General features: G+C 51.6%; 1 protein-coding gene across 9 annotated transcripts in view; it reads left to right on the forward strand.

Annotated features, from left to right (window-relative positions):
- Positions 1-26,341, forward strand: part of Mcf2l (MCF.2 cell line derived transforming sequence like) — a 147,223-nt gene that overhangs the window by 41,765 nt on the left and 79,117 nt on the right. Inside the window, exon 1 of one of the 9 annotated variants that reach the window (XM_036166688.1) lies at positions 9,112-9,526. The exons of 7 other annotated variants lie outside the window; for them this stretch is intronic. In XM_036166688.1, coding sequence (XP_036022581.1) covers positions 9,436-9,526 — 91 coding nt within the window. In that variant the 5' untranslated portion in view covers positions 9,112-9,435. Of the gene's footprint in view, positions 1-9,111; positions 9,527-26,341 lie in introns of those variants that run through there. One more of the 9 variants, XM_036166684.1, reaches the window with a different exon arrangement.

Raw genomic sequence — 26,341 nt, forward strand, 5'->3', positions numbered from 1 at the left:
CCTCATCTCTATTCCTGCTATGGCGCCGAGAGGCAGGCTATAGAGTTAGAGGCCGTATGTCATGCAGTGGGGGCAGGAGTTGTGCACACACAGGGCAGGTGCTTGCTTCCACCCCTGTGGGGAAATGATAGAGGTCTGTGTGCTAATTATCACCCAGGGTTTACTTTCTGAGCATGTCCTGGTGTCCCTTCTAGCAGGATGGAGCTCAAGGTCATAGGGTTGTTCATGCTCCAGGGGCATGTTAAGGTCTTGGCCAGGAGTGGGTCGATAGCTTTAGGAGCTTGATCTGGAAACTGGTGGAGGTGCTCGGAATGAAGGGCATGGGGTCACAGCTGGTGACTGCCTTAGAACTGCATGTCACCTGACCTTCTGCGGCTCTACCCTGAGCTCACATGCAGTTGGGAAGCCTGCTTGCTGTTCAGGACCTGCTGCTGTGCTCTCATTTCTGACTTGAATGTTGTCCCCCTGACCCAGAACTTTCTTACCTGAGCCGTTCAGCACACAGGACATACTATCTAGGACATGTAGCCTTTGACCTTGAGCATTTAGCTTTCATGTGTATTCCTGAACCTGACCTCTGTACCAATGCTGGACACTTTCCAACAGCAGAAGCCTTCTGGGTACTTGGGCTCCTCTCCAGTATTTTCCTCTGTTTTGGTTTTGTCTTTAGATTTGCAGTGTTTGGTGAAAAACAAGAAACATTTAAGGGAGAAATAATGGGGACTTGGTTGAATGCTCCTTGATGTTCAAGCTAGAGGTGTTCCCAAGTCACTTGAAGGGCTGGTTAAAACACAGATGCAAGCCACCCTGGAGCTTTGGGAAGTCCAGTGATAGATGATAGATAGATAGATAGATAGATAGATAGATAGATAGATAGATAGATGATAGATAGATGATAGGTAGATAGATGATAGATAGATGATAGGTAGATAGATGATAGATAGGTAGATAGATAGATAGATAGATAGATAGATAGATAGATAGATGATAGGTAGGTAGATAGATGATAGATAGATAGATAATAAATAGATAGATGATAGATAGATAGATAGATAGATAGATAGATAGATAGATGATAGATGGATGTAGGTGAACAGATGTGTGAGTGAGTGAGTGTAATGATAAGTAAATATTAAGAGAATGAGTAGATAGGTGGGTGTGGAGATACACATGTGGATGGATAGTGGGTAAAGGAATGGATAGATTTGTGAATGGATGGTTGTGTAGAAGGATGGATGGATGGATGGATGGATGGATGGATGGATGGATGGATGGATGGATGATGAACAAATGTATGGGTGGATAAGAGGATAGATTGCTTTGTAAGTGGGTAGGTGGTTGGGCTAGTGGATGGATGGATAGTATTGGGCTAGATGGGTGGATGAAATTACAAGCCAAACAGCACAATGTAGTCATGTCAGGTTTTAATACAATCCAAGTTTCAGTGCTGGAGATGAAGAACATTTAGCTATTTATGTGTTGAAGAGACACATTGACTTGCCTCAGAACATGGATGATGAGAGGATGTTGATGAGCTTGTCTGACTCCACTGCTCAGGGGTTGCCTGTGGTGTCCACCCTCTGTGCCCCAAACATGTGATTTCCTCCTCTTCTTTGTCATCGACATCAAGCTCACCACAGTCTAGGAACTAAAGTTCAGCTTTGAACTGCTAATTCAACTACTTGGAAGTGTTTGACCCAGTGCCATTACCATAATGACATCGGAGATGTGTGTGTGTGTGTGTGTGTGTGTGTGTGTGTGTGTGTGTGTGTGTATGTGTGTGTGTGTGTGTGTGCGCGCGCGCGCGCGCCTGTCTGCCTGTCCATCTGTCTTGCTCCTCTGGAGAACATCCCATCCATGATGGTGAGACTTAACTGCCATTTCTGTCACTGCTCTTTGGTGAAGGCTGAAGAGGGAGGTGAGCAGTCTCTGTGTGACTGACCTGATACTGGGAGTTTCTTGGCAGATGTTGGAATAGAAGTAGGGGTGGGTGAGGGATCAGGCTACGTGCCCAGATGTGCGCAGAGTGGCCTGTGAGGAGGATGGTAGGCCTTATGCGCATCTGTAATGTGTGGCACCTGCTCCTGTGTGCGTCTCTGTCTCGGGGTATTTACCTCCTTGTGTTTTGTTGTTGTTGTTTCTGAAACAGGGTTTCTCTGTGTAGCTTTGGTGCCTGTCCTGGAATTTGCCTGTAGACCAGGCTGGCCTTGAACTCACAGAGATCCGCCTGGCTCTGCCTCCCGAGTGCTGGATTAAAGGCGTGCGCCAGCATGGCCGCCCTGCTACCTCCCTGTGTTTTTACTGGAGAAACTCTTCAATCATACAGCTGTCAGTTGTGATCGTCTTGGTGGAGCCCCTTAGCCTGGGTCTGCCTCTGCAGCCAGGTCCCCAGGGACAGCCGGCTCCAGCAGTGTTAATGTCTTGGTCTGCCCCCGTCGCTCTGCCCTCTGTTAACTGGTCTGAGGTTGATGCTGCATGCCCAGTGTGTCTTATCTCCACTGGGACTGTCCTCTTCCTTAAGAACTCTTCCTTATTTTGGTAGTCCAGGGCCGATCCCTCTCTCCCCCTGTGGCAAGTCTTTCTCTGGCTGTTCTGTGTGTAGCCATGTGGTGTCACTTATCACTCTCCCAGGTCATGTGACCAATGCCTGCACTTTTCACTCGGCATCGTCAGAGCTGAAGCCAACATGGTTGGCCATTGCCTGAGTCCCACAGCCCTCAAAGGAGGCCCAGCCAACCCTTGGGAAGCGGTTCTTTGTTCTCGGTTATCTGTGATGCCTGTTGCTCTGTGCCCTACCTCATGCAGGCCTGCATCCCCAGAGCTGCCGCTTGTGCAGGGATGTCCAAAGCAGGACTCACACACTCGCATCTCTGCCAAGATGCTGCTTTTCCACCGGCTAAGAGGGCACCATCACAGGGCTGCAGTACAGAGAGACACAGCTCTGCTGGAGACATCATCACCTCTGCAGACTCACCCCGACAGCTCTTGCTGCTATGTGTCATGTTAGCTCAGTGTGGCAGACTTCCTCTGAGCTCCATTCTGCTCCCAAGAGATCCCCAGATGTCTGCAGTCCAGGGAAGGAGAGAACCCCGCCCACACTGGTGCACATGCATGGTGTGTGAGTTATGCACTTGGCTTTTCAGGGAGTTGGTGTGTTGGGCTTTGCAGATGGAATACACAGGGAAGCAAAATGCACCATCTTTCTTGGGTTGTCTTGGAGCCCAAGGGTGAGCATTAGACTGATTCCCAAGAGATCAATGTCTTCCCAAATCTATGAATTAGAAAGCCCAAACTAGAATCCAGACCCGGATTTCTAATACTTCAGAGGTTTAGACTGTGCTGCTGTGAGGGGAGTGAGCAAGCACTCAGCTAGGATACCAGGAAACTGTCTGTTATGTGAACTTTTCTTGGGAGATGCAAATAAATAGGTACTACCGTCAGCTAGAACACCAACAACTGACCAAAGTACGATCCCATCCAAGTCCAAACCATGAGTTTATCATATATACTAACCAGCAGGAGGGGCTAATTAGAGGAGTGTGTCTGACCCTAGAGCAGCCAGATCACTAGAAAGTTCTATTCCAGAATGACTCGATTCCCTCATGGTTGCCTACCTGGAGTTCTCCCTTATGTTAACTTGTGGCCTCTGACAGCAGGGCTGCACTTAATTAGGGCAGAATTACAGGTAGCTGAGAGGTGCAAGAGAGAGATGTCCTCGCAGATGAGGGCCCAGCGGCCCTCTCCATATCCTCCTGAGAGGGGATATTGACAGGCCTGCTCTGGGGTGTTTCTTGTGGATAGCCACAACTGGGGATGAAGATGATTGCTTTACTTCGAGGATAGTGCTCTGCAACGTGGAGCTGTTTCTAACTATGACCAGCATTGGAATCCCTGACAGGGGTAGAGTCTGAGCAGAATTTCTGGAAAACAAGGGCATTTCATCAGCTTTGCCTGCTCTGTGTATGTGCATGCGTGTGTGCATGTGCGCGCGCGCGCAGGTATGTGTTTGTGTGGTCCAGAGGAATACTTCAGGTGGTGTTCTTCTGGTGCCATTCACCTTGTTTTTCTTTTCTTTTTTAAAAAGATTTATTTATTTATTATGCATACAGCATGTATGACTGCAGACCAGAAGAGGGCACCAGATCTCATTACAGATGGCTGTGAGCCATCATGTGGGTGCTGGGAATTGAACTCAGGACCTCTGTAAGAGCGGTCGGTGCTCTTAACCACTGAGCCATCTCTCCAGCCCCCTCACCTTGTTTTTTGAGACAGGAGCTCTGGTGGTCTGGAGGATCTGACAAGGCTGGCTGGCAGTGAGCCCAGGGACCCACCTGCCTCTGCCACCCAGTGGTGGATTTCCCGTTTGCTCCAGGGCACCCAGCTTTGTCGTGTGGGTCTGGGGTGCGGACTGAAATCTTCATGCCTGTGCAGCAAGCTCCCCCACCTGAGCATCTCCCCGTCCTCAGCGTTGCCTCTTTTCTCACCAGCTCTTTGTCCTTGGCATGTGGGATAGTTTTGAGGAGAGCGAGTCTTTCCAGCCGTCCAGATCCTCACTCTAAGGGCCCAGAGGAGCCATCCAGCATGGGTTGTGGTGACTGTGAAGGCCACGGGCCCAGTAACTGTAAAAGAATTCCTCGCCTAGTTCTCTTCCTGGGAGGGTTGTGGTTCTCCTGGGTTACTTCACAGAATAGACCCACACACGACAGGGAGAGCTCAGGTCACGGAGAGGTGTTCTTGCTGGCCAAGTAGTAGCGTGGTATCTGTTCCTCCCCCATGAAACAACATTTCCTGCAACATCTGTCCATCTGTCTGCCCACCCATCCGTAGTAACCACTTGCTTGTAATGCAGCGATGCATTAACTGTGGTTGTGAATCAGGCCACTCTGCCTGCAGGTTAAGTAAGAAATACACAGCATTGTGTGGTTGAAGCCATGCCTCTGTGGGTGACAGCAGTAGCTGTGGGGGCCTGAGTTCAAATCCTGGCATTTACATAAAAGCCAGATGTGGCCGTGAGTGCCTATAACCCCAACGCCGCAAGGTGGGGGCTCCAAAGGTCCCAGGAGCTCTCCAGCCATCAGGGCCTCGGTGAAATGGTGAGCTTTGAGCTCAGTGAGAGCCCCTGTTGCAAAGCAATAAGATAGAGAATGACAGAGGAGAACACCCTCCTTTAGCCTCATGTGTGCATATGGGTGTGCAAACACACGCACACGCACACAGACTACATTAAATGAGAACTACATTAAATGTAATAGAGAAAAGAAAAAACACTAAATGCTGCCACTATTGCATCACAGATTGAAAGTTTAAGGATATGGGAAGCAACATTTTAGCACAGAGAACAATGATTGAAATACCTTTTAAAATTGATGTTACCATTTTATTTTACAATGGGTGCTTTTGCCTGTGTGTATGTGTGTGTACCGTGTGCCTGGTGCCTGAGGAGGCCAGAAAAAGGTGTTTGGGATCTCTTGGCACTGGAATCACAGACAGTTGTGTGTTGTCATATGTGTGCTGGGATTTGAACCCAGGTCCACTGAAAGAGCAACAAGTGCTCTTGACCACTGATCCATCTCTCTAGCCCTAGATTGGAATATCTTAAATGGAGTATCTTGTAATGGAGAATGTGAAAAGTAAATATGAAAGTTAAGTAATGAAATACTTAAACTGCCCCCTTTATTCACAAAGAATAAGGGTATGTGTGAAGACCCCCAGTGGCTGGCTGTTACCACGGCTCATGCCAAATCCTGTGTGTATTTTTTTTTCAAACCTATAGCCTTGTTCTGAGGGTGACATGAGGCAGACCTCTTAACCACCCAGAGCTGGGGGCATAAGATCACATGGCTCTGTGTTCTCTGGGCTGCAGCTCTTTGTTAGGTGGATCTTTGTACCGTTGGTGACGGACACAGTGCTGAGGCCTCAGTGGTCAAATGAACATCTGGGTCTCCATACAGGAATCCTTCCCTCTTGTTAAAAAAAAAAAAATGGATTCTAAATGTGCTTTGACTGTTGTCGTCAAAGGGATACCTCCCTGAGGTAGGGCTATGCATGTGGAGCTCTGGATTCTTCTAGGGATGAAGGAACACCCCCTCCTGTCCCACACAGAGAAGCAGTCAGGGTGGGAACTGGGAAGCGGATGTGGACTGTGGGAAATGTTAGGCTAATATGTAACCTAGAGATGAATCCAGCTACAAGGGGCGGCATGGGATTCTATGCAAACATGACATCATTGTAAGGGATATAAGTAAGCATCATTTGGGCTTTGGCATCTTTGGAGTCCTTAAGCCCCCTCTCTGGGGATACCCAGGGATGGTTGTATACTATGGCATGGATACTTCAATGGGGAGCCTAAAAGATGCTCTGGGCATTGCAGACAGGACAGCCTGTGTTTGGATTTTTAGAAATCCTGCACACCCATACCTGTGATGGCTATTTGCTCTTTCTTTTCTTTGAGCAGAGCAGCCAAATGCTGGCCCTACCACACCCGTGACTGCTGGCCATGGGCTGTCATGGCCCACTGGGGATATCACCAGGGTCACCCTATCACCAGGAGTTTCCAGGGCCTCTGCCACAGAGTGAGCTTGCGCTGAAGTTCAGCACACAGCTCTCTAAAGAGACGGTAAAGTAAGGGCTTCTGTTCTCCTCAAAGGGCCCTCTGTCCTCACGCAAGCCCCAAGAGATTCACAAATATTAGAAGGAAATCAAATATCTGGGTGGAGTCATTGAAGAAAGTTTGAGGCAGTCAGTTGGGAAACACAAACCCGCCAATTGTTTCTTGTAAGTCACAGAGATTTGAGGGCTCTTGTGTATCTAAACTGGCTTTTCAGCAAATGCCCCGGGTTTTCCTTTACTCCCTCAATAATGCTATTAAAGAAACAAGGCCAGTCCCCAAAGCATAAAATCCAATTTCTCGACTTCAGAGGTAAGCCACATAGCATACTGTTTAACCTGCCAAAGGAAAGAACCAGTGTTAAATTTCAGGAACGGTATTGTTGACAGGATATTAGGCTAGGTGGAAACCAGTGCCCCAAAGAAGACTTCATCTATAGGATGCTTGATCTTTTAAGATCCGTTTCTTTGTTTTGCTGTGCTGGGCATTGGACCTGACTTCACACGTAGTCGGCAAGCACTGAACCCGTAGCTGCACCCAACCCGTGTGTGTGTGTGTGTGTGTGTGTGTGTGTGTGTGTGTGTGTGTGTGTGTTACATGTGGAGGTCAGAATACAACCTCGGGTGTTACTCAGGAGCTGGTCACATTGTGCTTTGAGCCGGGGTCTCTCACTGGGACCTGACTGGTATGCTGGCTGACAAACGGGCCCCACCTGTCTCCACTTCCTGTCCCTGTCTTCCTTAGTGCTGTGACTGCAGACCTTCCTACCACTCCAGTGTCACAGTGTCACAGGCCGCAGCATCATCAGGAGGAGAAGAGATGAGCAGCTCATAGACAAAGACCATAGCCCAGTCCAGGTCCCCCCCCCCCTTTTTAAGACATTTTTAGAATTTCTCTGTCCCAGAACTCCCTCTGTAGACCAAGCTGGCTTCAAACTCTTGAACTCTGCCGAGTGCTGGGATTAAAGGCGTGTGCCAACAGACCCAGCTCAACTCAGGTTCTTGGAAAAGGTTTTAGTGGCATCTTAAAAACTTGTGAGAAGACAGACGAGCCAGCCACACTTGTTGGGAATAGCATTGAATGGGAAATGGCAGGCATGCAGCAGCCACTAGGCTCATGGCCTTAGGTCCAGAGTGTGTTCCATGTGGTACTTCAACACTCGCCTCAGTGAGGAAAGTCAGTGAGAGGTATCGGGGCTGGTCCCAGGCCTGTGACCACTTCTGCTGTGGGTGGTTTCCGTGGGACCAGCGTTTAGGGCCGTCATCGGAAGAGGCTTTGGGACATCTCAGATGTGCCTTCCCGACTGTGATGAGTCTGGGTGAGGACCAGTGTCTGCCTGGACATGGGCAGAGGTGAGGCACAGGCCCAGTGAGACTGGATGAGCCTTTCCTCCTGGTTAGGTAGTGCTTTTCTTGGCTTCTGTGTGCCTGTGATGTGGAGCCACATTCCCATGTTTCTCTGTAGCCTATGATGCAGCAGGTGGCCGTGTCTGGGATACGAGGGTAGCCTCGGGGTTAGGTGGACAAGTGAGGGGGCTCCTGGTTCCTTGAATGTGCTCATCTGACATACTCAGAAGTGTAGATCTAGCAAGAGATATCTCTGGGTAGTAGCACCATGTCATACTGATGGTGAGCACCTCAACTACCTTCTTATAGGTAGGAGCACTGTCCCCTTATCCCCTGGACCCCAGAGGGAGGACAGGTGGTGAGCAGGTCCTTGTGCATCCCACCTAGAGTGTACACTCAGAAAACAGAAGCCAAATAAGCACCACCCCACCACAAATGGGACGGTGTACCTCAAATAGGCTTTCAAGCGCCAGAGGGGCATGGCACAGGTCTTTCAGACGCTCAACCTGACTCCAACCCTTGCTGCTTTCTCATAAGCCTTATGAAAATGACATCAAAGATGCCAATGAACACACTTAACTGTTTGGCATGCTTATGTTATCGTGGCTAAAGCAGCGCTTAAATGAAGTTTCTGGAATATCAGACTTGAGACTCGGAAGCCCTAGGATGTGCAGGGCACGTGGAGCCAGAGGGTGGCACCCAATTTAGGAAAGCCCTGGTGCTGCCCTCTCACTCTCCCTCAGAAGCATCTGTGAGCACCAGGGCAAAGGTCAGTAGCCGCTGGCTTGGGAAGCTCAGTGTCTCATGGAAAGTGTCCCTGCCAAGCGAGGCGCCTCACCATTTCCTCTGCCGAGGGCTGGACAGCAGACTGGGAAGCTTCCCGATTTATTTCAGAAAGCCAGCAGCCAGTCCCTCCCTTCCTCCTGGTTTGTAGCTGTTTGTTTGAACTTGAGACTTCCTGAAGCCTGGAAGGTGTTTCTGGCCTCAGTAGCTCCCTGGCATTTGCAGCTCTGTCCACACAGCCCCTGTCTAAGGAAGGAAGCGACCAGAACTCACACACAGATGGGCGGGCTCAGCCATTCCCACTTGTTCGTTCTCCAGCAACCGGGGCACCGCCCATTCTCCTCCACCATCTGAGAGAAGAACAGCAGGTGTGGAGCCCCAGGCCGCTGCAAAAGGACATTCTGAGGCTTGGGGACTGAGGGGGAGGCTGGGAGCCCAGGAGGCCACTTGACCCTGTTTTTTTCTCATGACTTGGTAAAACCCAAGGTCACTTGGGACTTCAGCACCTATTTCCCGTGACAGCTCAGTACACCTAGGTGTACTCTGCAGGTTGCTGGCACCTCCACAGTTTCTGACGGTCCCAGTGAAGATCTGTAGGTGTCGGGAACCTCAGGGCTCTTTGGGCTAACGTGTGAACAGGTCCTGAAGAGTCCCTGGGCCTCTGCTTCCCAGAGATTCAACCCTCAGGAGGGCAACTCAATGGCAGAAAAGGGTGCATCTCGGGGGGCCGCGCGGCGGTTCTGGTCACTACCAAGGAAGCGTCGGGGAGCACCAGGGCGCCATAAGCCAGGTGAGTCAGGAGGGATGGCACCTCTCTGGGGCCTCAGGACAAGTGTCCCCTCTAGGCAGGCTCTTTCAAAATATTATAAGCGGTGTTTGCAGGACCTTGACAAACATCTGGTGGCCTGTCGGTCATCCTGGCTTAAACCTAAAGTAGTCTAGGTGTGGAGTCTAGCCTTGTCTGCTTCACTTCTTCGTCCTTTGCCTTCTGGTCGGCGGAGGGCCTGGCTCAGAAGTTGTAGTGGTAGGACTCCTGGGGTGAAGATGTGACCGTGATGCACTGTTGGGAGGGCCAGAGGGGCATGTTCCCAGTTAGAGCAGGTTGTCTGTCACTCCAAGTCCTCACCAGTCCTGTCTTTACGGTAGCTATATCCATCATTTTCTCTTGGGAGCAGCATACTTGCTCAGCCAATTTAAATTCTCAATCTCGGAGTAATGTTTTACAAATTAACATCCCGAGAAATGAGGAAGTTCTGGTCACTGGAGCTAAAGAAGTGCCTTGGGGCTAATTTCGGGTCCTGGCACACAACCTTCTCTGCCTCCAGGAGCCTCGGAACTGGGAGGTTGTTCAGGAATTGGGGGCAGCAGTGGCCTCCAACCTCAGGCGAATGTGGCACCCTCAGGTTGTCATGGTATGATTCCCTGGACAGACAGTACAGTCGGACCAGCGCCTCCTTGTGTCCACCTTAGGGTTGCCTCCTCAAGGTGGTTTAACGATATTTAAGCCCCACAAGCTTGGGGAAGGATCTGACCTGCTAGCACCTCAGGCTGCAGAGAGGGGAGCAACCATTTGGAGATCCATAAACTAAGCTTATCCCTTCCTCCACCCCAGGATGCCGCTCCTGAGGGTGCCTGATGAGCCAGCATGGGCACAGCTGGGCAGAAAGGGGCCCTTGCTCTCCTATGTGGATATGGAAAGTATCTCTAACACGGTGGGTCAGGCCATGCCCTGCTGGATTGGCACAGATAACCCTAGTTGAGGTACCAGATCCCCAGGTCCTTTACCAAACCCTCTCTGACGTCCACCCAGCACAATGCCAGGGAAGAACAGGACTGTGCATGGCAGAGGCTGAGCTGGCCCTGGCATTAGAGTGCCCAGTGCCTGTTACTAGCCTTCCCCTCCTCTGTGGGCCCTAAACATGGATGTGGGGAGAGTCTCCAGGACGGAGACTTCAAAGTACCCCCACATACACAAAATGGGGTACTCTGGACCAGGTTTGAGTCATCTCCTGTCACTGCCCCTGGGCCACCAGGGCTATCTGTCTGGTTTGGCTGCTGAGGGTGTTGAGATTGATTTTGGGGTACCCTGGTGGCTCTGCCTCCCGCCCTGTGTCTCAGTGGAGTTTGTCTGATGAGCTCTCTCCTGGTGCAAGTGCATTTTAGACAGATGCAGGTCGGGCAGGTGCAGCTCAGTGCAGTAAAAGAGCTCTGGCCGGTGCAGCTGGGAGCAGGTACAGCTTGCAGTATCCAGCCGGGGTCTGTAGCAATTCAGGCAGCCTGTAGCTTGCTTATGCAAGCTGAGTGCCTGGGCATGCAGTAAGCTCTGGAGTCCATTTTTCCACACGACGTGGCTTTTTGAGCATGTAGCCTTTCTGGGGGCTTGTTTATATCTACTTAAGTCTTGTCAGAAGTAAAGTCGGGGCTAGGGTTGTTGGCACATAGTTGGAGTTAGGACAGAGGACAGGTGACGGGAGCATCATGGAGTAAACAAAGGGTGAAGATGGTATCTGAGGGGTGGGTTGTCTGCACTGGGTGGGGCTAGTGTTCTCATCACAGAACTGTTTGCTGAAGGTGAGGGAAAACATTTCACTTGCATCTGGCAACTCTGGACCATGGCAACAGCCCGGATGTGGTGCTCACCTCAGCAGCATGTAGATGCCCAGAGGCTGCATGTGTTGAGGGTGTGGGAGCGAAGCTTTATCAGCCACCCCCATTAGGAGCACTGTGGGGTCCTCTTTAGTTGATACTTTTTGATGGATAATGGAAAATTGAGATGCCTTAAGCACCATCCGATGGAGAGGGCACAGTGGCAGCATGTGGTCCTGGGCCCTGGCATCACAATTTTGGTTCAGGGAAGGGTTTCACTCACCTTTTGATAATGAATAGATGGCTTCCTCTGGATGCAGTCCTGCCCTGCACAAGCCTGATCCAAGCTCGGTAAGCCAGAGCAAGGCCCCAGTTGCACGCCCCATTCCCTGGTGTGTATGCTGGGCTACAGCTGAGGTCAGAAGCCTCCATGCAGGGCAGACCACTGGAGAGCACAGCCTCTAGACAGATGATGTCACTCATCACCTCTGTGGTGATCAGGACACAGTGGCTACTTGGGTTCTTGTGACACCTCATGGCCCCAGCGGCTTGGCCCTGTCTGGCCTCTTCTCCCCTCCCTTGCACACTGTCTATTCAGCTTGTGCTGGTCCCATGCACATCATGCACAGACCCTCCAGACACTGCCACTGTCCTCTCTGGGCTGAGCGTTGGCAAAAATCAGGTTGGAGGTGAATCATGAGTCAGAGTTGACAACGCTTCTTCCCTGTGGTAAATGACAGTGTGGTCGGAGGTTATCATTTTCCAATAAACCAGAGCGGAGTGCCATCAGTTTACCCAGGAGAAGTTAGGGTTGATCTGCATCAGCCTTCAGCAAGACACTGGAAAAGGAAGCCAACTCCCTCTGCTCTGCTGTGTTTAGGACTATTTGTGTTAAACCGAGAACTGTCTTGTTAAGAATCCAGATAGTCTCTCCAGAAAAACATGTCTGAGGTTGGCACACAGAGCTTTGAACAGAACCAGAACTAATTAAAGGGGCAGACAAAGGGCTGCCCATAATCTCAGCACATGGGGTCCCACCACAGCCTCCTGGCTGGACTAGAGGGCACTGGCGAGCCTTGCGGGCAGAACCATCAGACTGGGTGGCCCTTCCCCACAGTGCAGCGAGAGACTCTGCCTCAATAAACCAAGTGGAGAACAATCAAGGAAGATGTCCTGTGTCCACTCTGGCCTCCGTGTGCACCTGCAAGCACATGACAACACATGTACACATCACACTTGCACACCACACACAAAAAAATACCACAAAGCTTTTTGAGGCACGTGGGTTATATTGATCACGCTGATAGTTATTTTTGAGCTTTCTGGTAGCTAAAATGAAAGTGGGGGATGGAATTAAGGTCAGGTGCAAAGAAAAACTGTTGTGTAAGGAGTTTGGGAGAAACTTGTTCTTTAGCAGTTTACACAGAGTGGTAAGGACTTAAGTGGATACCACGTTTGGAAGTTTTTCTTTCTTTAGGAGAATTAATGCTTCTATGCTGATGTTTCATAGCCGCTACAAATGTTAAACCTGTGTGCCTCCCAGTGTCACACTGTGGTTCCAGCATTGCTGGCCTGGAGAGAGCCCCCACTGCAGGCTAGGCCCACATATGTCCCAGCTGGTCGCTGTGTGACAGGTGACCTTCCTATAGCAGACATCCAGGTTGCCGAGCTGAAGTTCCTCGGTTCCCTCCTGGCTCAGCCCAGGAGTCACCATGTTTGAAGAAGACAGACATATTATTCAAAGAGGGAACACACAGTGTGAGGCTGGACCACTGGTGTGATGGGCCTGCCCGGGTGTGTTTTTATCCACACTCCCGGTTTCCACGCTTCAGAAGTTCCAGCCAGCAGAAAGGAGTGGCCATCCTGCTCCTAAAGCAAGCTTGCACAGCGCGGGGAGGTGGCCGAGGTGGGAGGAGCTGCCCTGTGATTTATAGGGCTTTTGTTCACAAGGGAAACACTGGTGAGAGACATTTCCTTCACGGTTGCTCCTGGAACTTGTTTGTAAGACGACGTTTCCTGGTCTGAGGAAATCGGGGGAGATTGTTGCCATTTTTAAAATTTCAGGCAGCTTGGTTGAGGTAGTAATTTTGTGGTAACTAGATCCGGATGCCATCAGTTCAGCCCAGAGTTGGGCTGGACCTCCCAACTTCTCCAGGCCACCAGCTACCACTGGCTTAGACTGTGGATAGTGCCAGCCTAGAGAAGCCCAGAAGCCCAACCTGTGAGGAGGTCCCTGCAAGCCTGAGGTCCCTGCAGGCTCTCTTTGGGGTCTCTGGGATCTAGGTCTCTGTTGAGTCCCTGTGTGTTATCTTTGGGGTGCCTGTGGAGTCTGTGCTCTTGAGGAATGCTGAATGGCACACACTTATCCAGGCCCTGCCCTCCCCCACAGTGTGCATTTGCTGACCTTGTGGAAATGGCGTCCCTGATGTCTGGGTGGTGAGGGGCTGCCAGTCACTAGATTTGAAGTCCTTAAACAATGGGGACCTCACTGTGAATGGCTGGTTGCGTTCAGGAATCCAGCCTTGCCCGGATCACTGGGCAGAGAGGTCAGTTTTCCAGCTGCCCCTCTGACCTCTGAAGCTTCGTCTACCTGTGCCTCTCTCTTCAGGTCCTGTGTCGGGGTAGACTGGCTATGTGCGCATGTGCCCCAACACCAGTGCTGTCTGTGCTCTGGATGGGGGTATTCTTTGTGTACCACGCCTCTAATGTTGAATGAAATGCTGGAGAAGGAAAGGGGTCAGGTAGACAGCTCCCCACCCCCTGCCGCCACACACACACACACACACACACACACACACACTGTCTGCTCCTTTCCTAAAAGGAACAAGGCTTGACCTGCTGTAGCGGCCTTTCCAGTTGGACAACAAAGGACTAGTCCTTGGATGGGAGACTGCCTGGGAATACCGGGTGCTGTAGGCTTTTCTGTTCCAAGAACAGATGCTCCCCCTTTCCAGCTGGGCAAGCCTCGCTTCCAGCAGGTATGGGTGAGAGCGACTGTTCTTGGAACGGAGGACTCCTAACTTCTTGCTGGTGTGCTCTGCTGACCCCACTTGCCTCCCTGCCCTGGGAATGATAACTCTTCCCGTCCATCACTGTAAATGGGAGTTACCCCCAGTTGAGTCCCCGCGCTTCAAGCAGGCAAGAATGGCTCGATTATTCCTTTTCCCGAAGCCGCTTGCAGGCTGCCTCAGCCTGGAGTCCCTGTGTAAATACGCAGGGTGGGGCGAGGAGGGGATGTTAGTCTTGTGAGAGCAATTGCCTTCTAGTGCTCCATCCTGGTTAATGGTAAAATGAAAGGAAGAGGCTGGACACTCTTCCCACGACTGCTGAATGCAGTCAGGTGCTCCGGGCGCCTGGGGAGGACGGTGCACATGCAGGGTGGCCATGGCACACAGACATCCTATCTGGATTTCTGTGGCAGAAATGAAACTCTACTACATCTACTCTGAGTGGTGTTCCTGGCTACACTCTCGGGCTGAGGGTGAGTCCTGGGGTCCTCCTCCGTGGGCGTGGGCACCCTGTGCAGCTGGGTGCTCTGTGGCTGATAATTCTGTTGATGAGGGAAGCAGTCTCCCCAACCCCTGGGTCCCCCTTGGATCTGAGGCCACTAGGGTTTTCACCCCATAGTCGTCACTTGGTTAGTTTGTGGCACTGTCTACCAAAGCCAACAATATTCATAGGCTGGCGAGTATAGGGATCCCCCCATGCCACCAAGCTGCTTTCATGATCAGCTCTCGGGGAGCTGCAATACCATGAAGCATCTGCCACAGTGTCCAGAAGGGTCCTTCCTTTAGCCTTGAGCCCAACGTCTAGCCGACAGAGCAGGCGTCCCTGTATGGTTGGCCCGACCCCATCTGTCTGTGTGATTTGAGCATGGTTTCTTTAAAGGTTGGAGGGTGGCCATGCCTGGGATTCAGTCACATTCCACCTGGCCTGGCCTTTGACAGAGTTCACTGGTGCGGACAATGTAACAGATGAGACCATGGAACCAGAAACTCTGCTCGGAGCCTGAGGGTGTGGGCAGTGCCTCTGTGGACAGTAAGAGAGAAGGCTCAGCAGAGGTGGCCGCTGCCAGCCCTGCTCACACCCAGGTCCCCCAAGTGCTTCTCTCTGCATTTTATGGCTCTAGCCACCTCTCCTAAGAGGACACAAGGGGTGTTCAGCATGGTAGCACTCATAGAAGATGCTGGGGGAGCACATGTCCCTCTGCCACAGGGCATATTGTTCATGAGTACAAGCTGAGGCCATCCAGAGCCCTTGGCGATGTGGGGAAGGGCGCTGGGTACATGAAGGCCTCGCCTGGGGAAGGGGGTGGGGAGCCAGTCAGGACAAGTGACTGCAGAGAATGTGGCGGGGTGGCAGGTGGTGACAGGTAAGGCCTGAAGGGCAAGCTTGGCACAGTAAGGACTGGGACTCTGCGGATGAGGCCCATATGCCAACCAGCTCAGCTGTGAAGTTTCATGGATCTGTTTGTAAAATCGGAACACTATTCCTTGTCAGAGCTGAAGCTGGGGATTTGGTGTCTCCATGGTCAGAGCTCTAGGTGGTTGTTGGGGGAACAAGCCCGTGTTTGGACACAGAAATCTTCGGTTACTTGACAGAGACCACCATGGGTCCACGATGTCAGATTACCCTGCAAAGGGGACTATAGTTTCCCATCAATGAGGGAAGTCTCTGGGTATGAGGGGGCACCAGAGGTCCAGCGTGTCAAAGACAGAGGCCGGGCCGTGGTCATGATGTCTACCCTCATGCACAGATCCCAGTGTGCAAACTCTCTCACGGAGCTGCCTGTGGTGGTGGGACATTCACAGAGGTGCGTGGCTCCCCTCAGGCTTCCTGAAGCATGGAGTTCCTACAGAGCAGTGTCTAAGCCAGTGGTTCTCAACCTTCCTCCCACTATGACCCTTTAATACAGTTCCTCGTGTTGTGGTGACTCCCCCCACCACCACCACCACCACACACACACACTATAAGATTATTTTGTCATAACTGCAATTTTTCTCCTGTTATGAATCATAATATAAATGCCTGTGTTTTCTCATGGTCTTAGGTGACCCCTGTGAAAGGGTCATTTGACCCCCCCCAAATGGGTAGTGACCCACAGGTTGAGAACCACTGGTCTAAGCTGACTGGATGGAGTTAGGGAGTTATAGGGTTGCACAGGTGGTGGCGACGGGCTTTGGACCATGGTCAGGCTCCTCCTATCTGTGTCTGCCATCAGAACTGCCCCTGGGATGCTCGCACAGGACACTTTCTATCTGAGCTCATCTTCTCTTTGTTTTCCCATAAGCTCCAACTTCCTTTCACGGTTCCCCGGGGGCTCACATGGCAATAAAGCCCACAGAAATGCTGCCTCGGAGCAGGGGCAAAGGCTGCTTGCCTGCCCTTTTACCAGGCTGCTGGGAGGGAAGCCTAAGTCAGAAGCATAACAGGAACTGAAATTGTCCTCCTGCAGCCTGGCAGAGCCCTCCTGAACCATAGAGATTTGGCTCTTCCTCCCGGAGATTGCAAGGAAGGCCCGAGGAGGGACCCACAGTCTGTAGACACTGCCAGCCCACCCGTGGGCCGTCAGCACCCACCCTGCCCCTCCACAGTGCAGGTGGTGTTCTTTCTTTGCTGTGGCCGACTAGAGGTAAGGCCTTTGAAGTAGCTTGTTTCCTGTGGCCTGGTGTCCGTGGCCTGGAGTGGGGAAGGGTGTTGGGCTATTCACTTCTATCCCTGGGCTCCCAACCCCACTCAGGGCGAGGAGGAGGTGGGTAAGATGCGTGTGTAAATGTGTCTGGTCAGCATGAGTGTCCCATCCCATGACTACAGGGGCAGTCTCTGAGCCACCGTAACCACCCCAAGACAGGGAACTAAAGAAAAACTAAAAAAAAAAGGTCCCCAAATAACACGACACAAGCCTTCTGTGCGCCTGGGTGAAGTCCAGCTCACAAGGAATAGGAAGTCTCTGTGGGGGGGTCTGTGTCTGCAGAGCGGCTAAGGGGGTGTGGCAGGGCTAGGGACGTAGCTTCCACACCACCTAGGATGTGGCTGTGGCTGTCCGGCATGGGTGGCTGTCCCGGGTTCTGAGGAGTTCACTGTGACTCAGAGCAAATGTGACAGGGTCCAATAATAGACGTGGTTGTTTGCCATGTGGGCACAGCACCCTTTGGACTCTGTTTACACTCTTCATCTGCTGTGTTTGTCTTTTCTAATACATGGCGAGAGAATACGGCTAAGCGCAGCCTTTGGGGAACCAATCTGCCACCATAGAAACATGCATCGTCACGTGTGAAAGGAAAGGAAGGTGGTGGGGTGAGCACTCTGCTCTGGTGCCCTGCGTGGAGCCAGGCCTCCCCCATAGGCTCCTGGGGGTGTATGTGATTCTGTGAAGTGCCTCCATGTGGGCATGTGTGACACTCTGACCTCACAAAGGCATATCTATGGCACGGGAGAAGCAAGCTGGGACCCGGGTCCTGTTCTCGTTTTATTTTGTTGTTGTTGTTGTTTGTTTTTTTCCAGAGCTGAGGATCGAACCCAGGGCCTTGCGCTTGCTAGGCAAGCATTCTACCACTGAGCTAAATCCCCAACGCCCTGTTCTCGTTCTTAGACTACGTGCTGCAGAGTTTTAGGAAGTGAATCTGTGCCCCAGAGAGCAAGAGCCAGCTGTGCCTGCAGCCTTGCCTTGTGTTTAAAGAGCAGGATGACTTGTGCTGGTGTCAGCCCCGTTGGGGCAGTTGAACTGAGCTCTGCAGGGAGAGTTGTCCCTAGGGAAGTCTGGTTTTCCAAGGGCAGAAAGTAAAGAGCCAGGTAATAAGACCAGCATGGGCACTCGTCTTGGCCACTGATGCTCACTTGACATAGAAACGATGCACCACCAGACGATGGCGGACAGGAGGTGATGGCTGCCCTGTGAACTTCTCACAGCCACCTGAAGGGGCCATGTTCACGTGGGAAGAGAATTTCAGAAAACAGCCATCTGAAGGGGCTGTGTTCACGCAGGGAGGGAATTTCAGAAAACAGATGGTCTGATGATGAGCTAAGAATGAAAAACTTGGGGCTGGAGAGATGGCTCACTGGTTAAGGGTACTGGCTGCTCCTGCAGAGGTCCTGAGTTCAATTCCCAGTACCCACATGGTGGCTCACAACTATCTATAGTGGGATCTGATGCCCTCTTCTGGCATAAAGATGTACATGCAGATAGGGCACTCATATACATAAAATAGATAAATACATCTTTTAAAAAATATGAGAAGACTGACATTAAGTCCAAGGAATGCTTTTCTTTGCTCATCCATTCATTTATTCATTCACTTGTCTACCTGAGGACTCTGACCTGACACTTGTGTGTGCCCAGCAGGGCTCCATGGTGGAGGCATCCAGCCCATGGGGATAGTTTCCTATTAAAATACCTTCTTTTGTCTCTGGAATTGCATTTAAACCATTTCCTCAAAGAGGGTGCCACATTCTTCTCAACAGACATTTGCCCACATTCGCTGGGGACCACAACCACCCAGGAGTGTGTCCAGACCTATGTGGCTCTTGTTTCTGCAAGGCCAGGGTGGTATCTGGGGTGTGTGTGTCTGTAAGATGGCCACGGGGGCTGCACTTTAGTACTGAGCTGCTCTCCACTGCCGCTTCCCTGCTGACCTTCTAGAAGTCTTCAAGGACTTACCCCTGAGGGTCCTTGAACCCCAGGGCAAATGCTGGAAGCCAACGTACCCTGTGGGAGGCTGAGTGCTGGGCCCATGGCTAAGCCTGACGAAGTGACATGGGACGTGGCTGCCCAGTGGATCATACCACCACCTCCAACCCTTTGTGAAACCAAGGTCAAGTGTTCTAGCGGGCACATAATCCCCTACGACACTCCACAGCCCTCACTCCATGTCACATGGAGCTGCAGGCTCTGTTTCAATGATAGGGTAGCTTCTGAAACCCAAGAGCTTAGTCTCAGCTCTGGGTTTTAACAGTGCTGACTGCTGAGTGGCATTTGAGCTCTAACAAGATAAAAGAAGCTGTTTCCTCCCAACAGTTGATGTGCACCTCATAGGCCGTGCACAGAGATTAGACCAAATGCAAGCCTGCCTGCTCGGCAGCGTCATTGACTCTGCTTTTACCAGGCACCAAGCCAGGTCCCGGGGATGTAGATGAGAAGAGGTGTCTCAGATGCTCTGAGACGCCAGGGGCCTCTCTGGTAAGATGGCAGACGTTATCACATGTTCTGCCTTGGGAGGGGGGGCAGTCCTGATGTGGGGAGGCCACACTGGAGGATCGTGCGGGCAGAGACAAGTGGATGATCAGTGATGGGCTTGGCGGACAGGCGTCTGAGTGAGGCAGTCACTTGTTAGTGTAGACATGAAGGCAGTAGGCACCAGTCGCAGTGGGGCTGGGGCTCATGGATGGGTCAAACATTCAAAGTCTAGTCTCAAGTCCAGTTTGGAAACTTGATTTACATGCAAGGTCACCATGGGGCTTTACCCAGAGAAGGGATGAGAGATCTTTCAGGGACTGTAGAATCCTCGCTTGGATGCAGGAAAGGACAGAGGAGCCGTTACTTGGGACCCACCAAGACTGTCTAGTCATAGATACAAGAAATTCGTATCTTGTGTGTAACACGCTGGCTTCTAGAAAGTTCTTGTTTGTTGACTAATTGAAAGACAAACTTCCTAAGAGAGAAACTAGCCAAGAGCCAAAAACTGAGAGAATTGTGTCTAGTGCTAAGAAAAGATGGGATTTATGATGAAGGGGTTGAGGGAAGGAAGAATGTAGCAGGAATCTTAAAATGTCTTATTAATAAAATCAAACCCGAGGCCAGTTATTGGGGTGAATGCTGGAAGATCAGAGAGACAGAACAAACCACAGATACCTCGCCTTGCTAGTTCCTCAGGTGATCATGTTTCCTCAGACTGGAAGCCTCTGAGTCCTCATCCAAATGGGTCTCAGCTGAACTGTGTTCAGAAGCCTAAAAGCTTAACCAGCCAAATGCTGCTAGTTTCTGGTCCTCATGCCTTATATAACTTTCTACTTTCTGCCATCACTCCCTGGGATTAGAGGCTCACTTCTTGGGATTAAAGGCATGTGTCACCATGCCTGGCTGTTTCCAATGTGGCCTTGAACTCAGAGATCCAGAGGGATTTCTGCCTCTGGAATGCTAGGATTAAAGGCGTGTGTGCCACCATTTTCTGGCCTCTATGTCCAGTGGCTGTTCTGTTCTCTGACCTCAGATAAATTTATTAGGGTGCACATTATTTTGGGGAACACAGTATCACCACAGAGGAAACCATACTGGGAAGGAAAAATAAAACAAGAATGCACTGGCCCAGAATGCAGTCCACTTAAGGAGTTAGTGCAAGTCTGAGGGACATGGTATGAGACCCAGGAAACCCGGCAAGGAAGCTGATTCCTCATCGTAGCCAGTGAGGCTGGCTGCAGCATCTGAGGATGAAACAGGGCTGTAGGTACAGCTGACATGAGGGGACTACCCAGGGCCTTGCTCTTGGTTCCACGGGCCCAGGACACATAGCCTCAGACTCACCTCTCCACCGCTGGTTTGTTTATTCCTCGAATAAGAGAAACTTAGGAGGGCTGACTGGCGGGGCACACTAAGTGTGGATCTGGAGATGCCAGATGTGTGTTCCGTGTTGAGTGAGGGCAGATGTGTGTTCTGTGGTGTTGGGTGAGTTTCCTCACGTGAGGGTAGACTTGGGCAGGAGCTTCATGACTGCCATGGAAGCCCAAGGGAGCTCTTTCTCACATAAATCTGTCAGCTGTGCTTGTAAAAAACGTTCAAGGGAGGGAAAATACTTTTTAACATTTTGAAACACTTAAATTCTCCTTTAGACACAGCTGCTTGAGTTGCCCAGCTCTCTGGAGGGTAGAGCCCCAGCTACATAGCTATGGAAGTCTGTGGAGAGGCCACGCCGTGCTCCTTAACTCCGGGAGGAAGCAGAGTTTACTTCCCTACATTCTCCTGCTTGGGACACTGCTGTGGACTCCCCAGGGTGACTACTTCATACACCACTCATGGCATGTTCCTCTGATTTATCTTCTTTCCAAACCTCAGCACAATCCTCTCCCAGGAGTGTCAATGGGGCCTGGGAATCAGTGCTGATGATGAACCATGGTTCACACACCCCAAAGGACCTTGACCTGGGAGTGAGTGGCTGCCACCCTCCCCAGCACAGACAGGCTCACAGAGGCACAGGGTAGTAAACAGCCCATGAGGGAGAATGGCTGGCGCCCAGCAGATGGGGCCTTAGGCTGTTGGTCCCAGCACCTATACTTTGCTCGAGGATATGCCCACATGCACGGTGGGAAGTCACAACGGTGTCCAGGGCAAGCTTGGTGCCCACTGGGCACCTTTTCCCTGAGCATCGTGGCTGTTCCCTCCCTGTTGGCTTCCGATCTGTCTGGGACTCTGCCTCTTCACGCTCTAGCTTCCTTTCTGCCTGTCCCTGTTTGGGCCCTGTCTGATGCAAGCGTGTCTCCCCTGGGCAGCTGTGAGGAATCCCACCTAGGTTCTGGCTGTTTACCTATGGAAGGGACATTCAGGCTGGTGGCCAGTGCAGACAATTCCAGAAGAAATGAATGAGATTTGGGGAATGGGGAGCCTGTGATGTCCAGTCAGCTAGTCCTGTCCCCTATGCCAGGAATATTAAGGCTCCAGTGGCCTTCCTGCACTCCCACCAGACACAGGTGCTCTGTCACCAATGGTGGAAATGGAGGTTGTGTGGGCAGGCATGCACAGATGCCCTTCAGTTGCGGATGCTCTGAGGACCGGCCTCCCCATGACTGTAGCAGCAAGGATGTTCTTGAGGCCCTCTTCCAAGTCTGTACAGCACAGGCTGTGGGGTACCTCACCCAGACCTATAAGAGCATCCTTGCTCCCCAGTTCCTACCATGGCCCAGTCACCTCTCTGGTCGCCAGGGTTCATTGAGCGTCTCATGCTGAGCACTGTTCTGTAGTGAAGAGGTGTAGCTTCAGGAGGAGAACACATCAGCTTAGAGGGGAACTGGGAGGAAGAACGGGGTTTTTTAACACGATTCTTGTAAGTGTATGACTGTTTTACGTGCATGTATGCATGTCTGTGCACCAGGTGCAAACCTGTTGTGTGCGGAAGCCAGCAGAGGGCACCAGATCCTCTGGGACTAGAGTTACAGATGGTTGTGAGCGGCTACAGGGGGTCCTGGAAATCGAACCCAAGTTCCCTTGGAAGAGTAGCCAGGGCTCTTAAACTGCTGAGAATGGAATTTTTAAATACGCCGTTCTCCAGCTGGCTGTGAGGGTTGCGGATGCCAAGGGAGTGGCCCCTGCACCCACACCCCACCCTCTGGCCTCCTCCTCTCTTCTGTTAGTTTAATTATCATCTGCTGCATTCTTTACACTCCTGCCCTTTGCCCCTTCACCCCCCACCCCTTCACCCCTCACCCCCACCCCTTCACCCCCACCCTTCACCCCCCACCTCTTCACCCCCACCCCTCACCCCCTGCCACTTCCGTATCTTATACCCCATCTTCCTGCTTCCTTCCCTCCTGCTTCCTTGTCCCCTCCTGTTCAGTATGTCTGTCTCTTACATCCCCGCCCTCCAACCCTCCCATCTCTCAGCCCACGGTCCCTTCTGCCCTCTAGCCATCCTGCTGTCCCTTTCTCCCTCCCTCCTGCCCCTACCTCCAATGTGCCAGAGCAGTGGGACCGAGCCAGCCAGGCCCCGCTCCATGGTTTCCCTTGTACACATCATGAACGCTTTCCAGGCGCACGCAGCGTCCTGTCCTCCGTCTGCTTCTGCTGCCTGCGTTGTTCCGCCTTATCCCCGAGGATGCAGATCTGAGTAGCCTCAGGCAGCCCGAATCCAGGCTTCCAGCCACCTGCCCACAATGCTCAACACGGGGCGGTTGTGTTTCTGTCTGCTCAGCCCTGCACCGTAGGCCTGGAATCCTGGGCCTCACCCTCCTTTCTGCCACCCCCACGAAACTTCAGCACAGACCTCAGACACACCCTGGCAGCTGGGTGGAACTGATCAGCTCTCACCATCCCAGGTATATCCAGGCAGCCATGGGATGCTGGCCTTGCTGGATCGTGACCTACAGCCTGGGCCACTCCCACAGGGCAGTTGAGCAGTTGGGCTGCGTCTTACCCAACTCACCCTGCAGCAGCAGCTGTGAGCCCTACAGGACCATCGACTCCATCATGTCCTGAGCTTCTCGGTGGGGAGACCCAAGCAGATCACCTCCCCACTTCTCATCAACCTGGAGTCCAGAATTGCCTTCAGTAGTCTCAGGGGTGTCCTGAGACTGAGACTCCCTGGTCCTCTAGGGGACTTAGGTGACTTCTGTGAATCCTGGCACCTCTAACTACAGGTGAGCTTCCACTTCCAGACTCGGGATGGAGACAGGTTTAGGGGTACAGAATCTGATAACCCTGTCCACGGAGTCCCGTTTGACACCTGAGTAGAGGTATCACCCTGTCGCACCCCTGTTGTTCCTGTGTCCACAGTGCCTGGTGTGCCAGGAGCATCCTGGAAGATAGGCGTGGCCACACCCGCTGTGTCCCGGCTCCTGTGGCCTTTTATTTGACTTAGGTCCCACCTGTGTTTGCTTTCCGAGATGCGGCATATCTGCCCACAGCTGCCAGCCTCACTGGATTGCCCGGGTTTGTGCGATGCAGCTGTCCACCAGGGATGGCTGCTCTGCCCACAGCATTGGTGCTGGCCCAGTGGCCTCACCCTTGTCCAACAAAGCTACCACTCCTGAAGCCCAGAGGGTGGACATGGCCCAGCATCCTGAGCCCACGGCTTTTAGGCCTCTTCCAAGCTCAGGGGAAGCAAGGATCTTCCAAAGCCATTGGTTCCCTGGGGCTTGTGTATCTAGTTTCCATGTTGGGCCTTCCTGTTTAGCTAATCAATATGGGCATAGGTAGGCTTGCCAATAGTGGTGAGTCTGCCCTGTGGCCTTCAGGAAGCTGATTCTGGGCCTGGTGTTGTGTTTTTTCCGAGGTTCTGGGTGTTTCCAGGCTCAGTCTCAGTACAGGGGTCTTTCCCGGCTTCCGTCCCTGCTGTCTGTAAATACCACCACCACACTCACTGATACTGCGTTAGTTACTTTCCATGTTGTTGTGATGAAATAAAATACCTGACGAACACCGCTGAAGGAAGGGAGGGTTTGTTTTGGCTCTGGGTAGTCTTGTCATGGCGGGGAAGGCCTGGCAACAGGATTGTGAGGCAGCTGGTCACTTGTATCTGCAGTCAGGGAACAGAGTGATGCCTGCTGGTGTTCAGCTGGCTTCTTCCTCTTTATTCATCCCAAGACCCCAGCCCGTGGGGCAGTGCAGACCCCTCATTTATTTAGGTGGGTTGCCCCACGCCAATTAACTCAATCTAGAGGCTCCCTCACAGATGGGTCCTGAAGTTTGCCGCTTGGAGATTCTCGATCCTGTCATGTTGACAATATTAACCATCACAGACACTGTAAAACACACAAATAAGAAGTGAAAGTTAGTTAAAGGTGAACAGAAGCAGAATTTCTGCCTTCTGCTACTGTTAATCCCTATAACCAAAGACATAAAAGTTCACCACTGCTGTAGGAAGAAAAAGTTTAAATCCATGAAAAACACTGGAGCCGGGCAGTGGTGGTGCACACCTTTAATCCCAGCACTCAGGAGGCAGAGGCAGGCAGATCTCTGTGAGTTCGAGGCCCACCTGGTCTACAGAGTGAGTTCCAGGAAAGGCACAAAGCTACACAGAGAAACTCTGTCTTGAAAAACCAAAAAGAAAAGACAAGACTGGAAAGGGGTACACAAAAATGGATTAAAACATAAAACCCAGTGTCACGATTATATGATTATATTCCAAGGTTGGGAGGCTCAGAAGTGGGGACAGTGTGGAGAGCCATGGATAGGGATGGGAGGCTGTGGGGGACCCTGGTGAAACAGGGTTGGAAAGGACAGTTCTGAGGCTAAGGGCCTGGCCTGGGAGGTTGTGCTGGGACGTATTTCTAAGCTAGCGTTTGTTTGGAATTGGACAGAAGGGATCTGGGGAGACGGGTGTACCCCTAGAAGGGCCTGATTTTGTGTGCTTTGAGCCTGGCCTTGATGGTATTGATGGTTCTCAGCCTGCACCACCATGCAGAGTGAGGTTGGCTTTTCCTTGGATACATTTGGCGTCTCTGACAATGATGTCGTTTCCTTGCACGGTGGCACTGAGTGAAAAGCTGGTCTTCTGAGGTTTCCAGCTCCTTCCAGCAAGGGTCACAAAGTGCTGCTTCCCCTAGAGCTCTGACTTCAATGCATTAGGATGTTTCCCCTAGTGTGTCTACAGTGTCTAGAGGATGTGGGACCCTGATGACCTTAGGGAAGGGCTGCTCTGCTGCCAAGGCAGGAGGAGTCTTTGGCAGGACAGAGCAGATATTACCTGTAACCAGCTCAGTCATCCACGGGGAGACATGGCCCTCCGGACTCACCTGGGGTCAGGTGAAACTTGGTGTCAGGAGCCCATGTCATTGGTCACACATGTCCCAGGCTATAGTTCTTTCGGGCTGGACCAATCCATACCAGCCATTTAAAGTATATGTTTAAAATATAATACTCTGGGCTGGAAGATGGGTCAACATCTAAGATCAAGTTCAGTGTTCAGCAGCCCACAGTAGGTGGTTAACAACCACCTGTAACTCCAGCTGTGAGGGATTCAACACTTCTAGGCACCTCGGGTACCTGCACTCACATGCACATATCCACACACAGACACATATGTATGCACATAACTAAAAGTAAAATAAATATTTTTAAATAGGATATTTAAGTACTATATACCAAATATTGAAATTTGGTTGATAATGCTATGTTTCATCCCATAAATCAGCCATCCCTGCATGAGGCAGGCTGGACCACCCTTGCACCAAAGCCTGGAGTTCTCAGCGAAGAGGTGAATTCAGAGCCAACAATCACAGTCCAAACTTTAACTCAGGGGTTCTCAACCTGTGGGGTCATGACTCCTTTGGGGGTTACACATCAGATATCCTGCCTATCAGATAGTTGCATCATGAT

Source organism: Onychomys torridus, chromosome 17 (genome assembly GCF_903995425.1).
Source record: "Onychomys torridus chromosome 17, mOncTor1.1, whole genome shotgun sequence".
Classification (NCBI taxonomy): domain Eukaryota; kingdom Metazoa; phylum Chordata; class Mammalia; order Rodentia; family Cricetidae; genus Onychomys; species Onychomys torridus.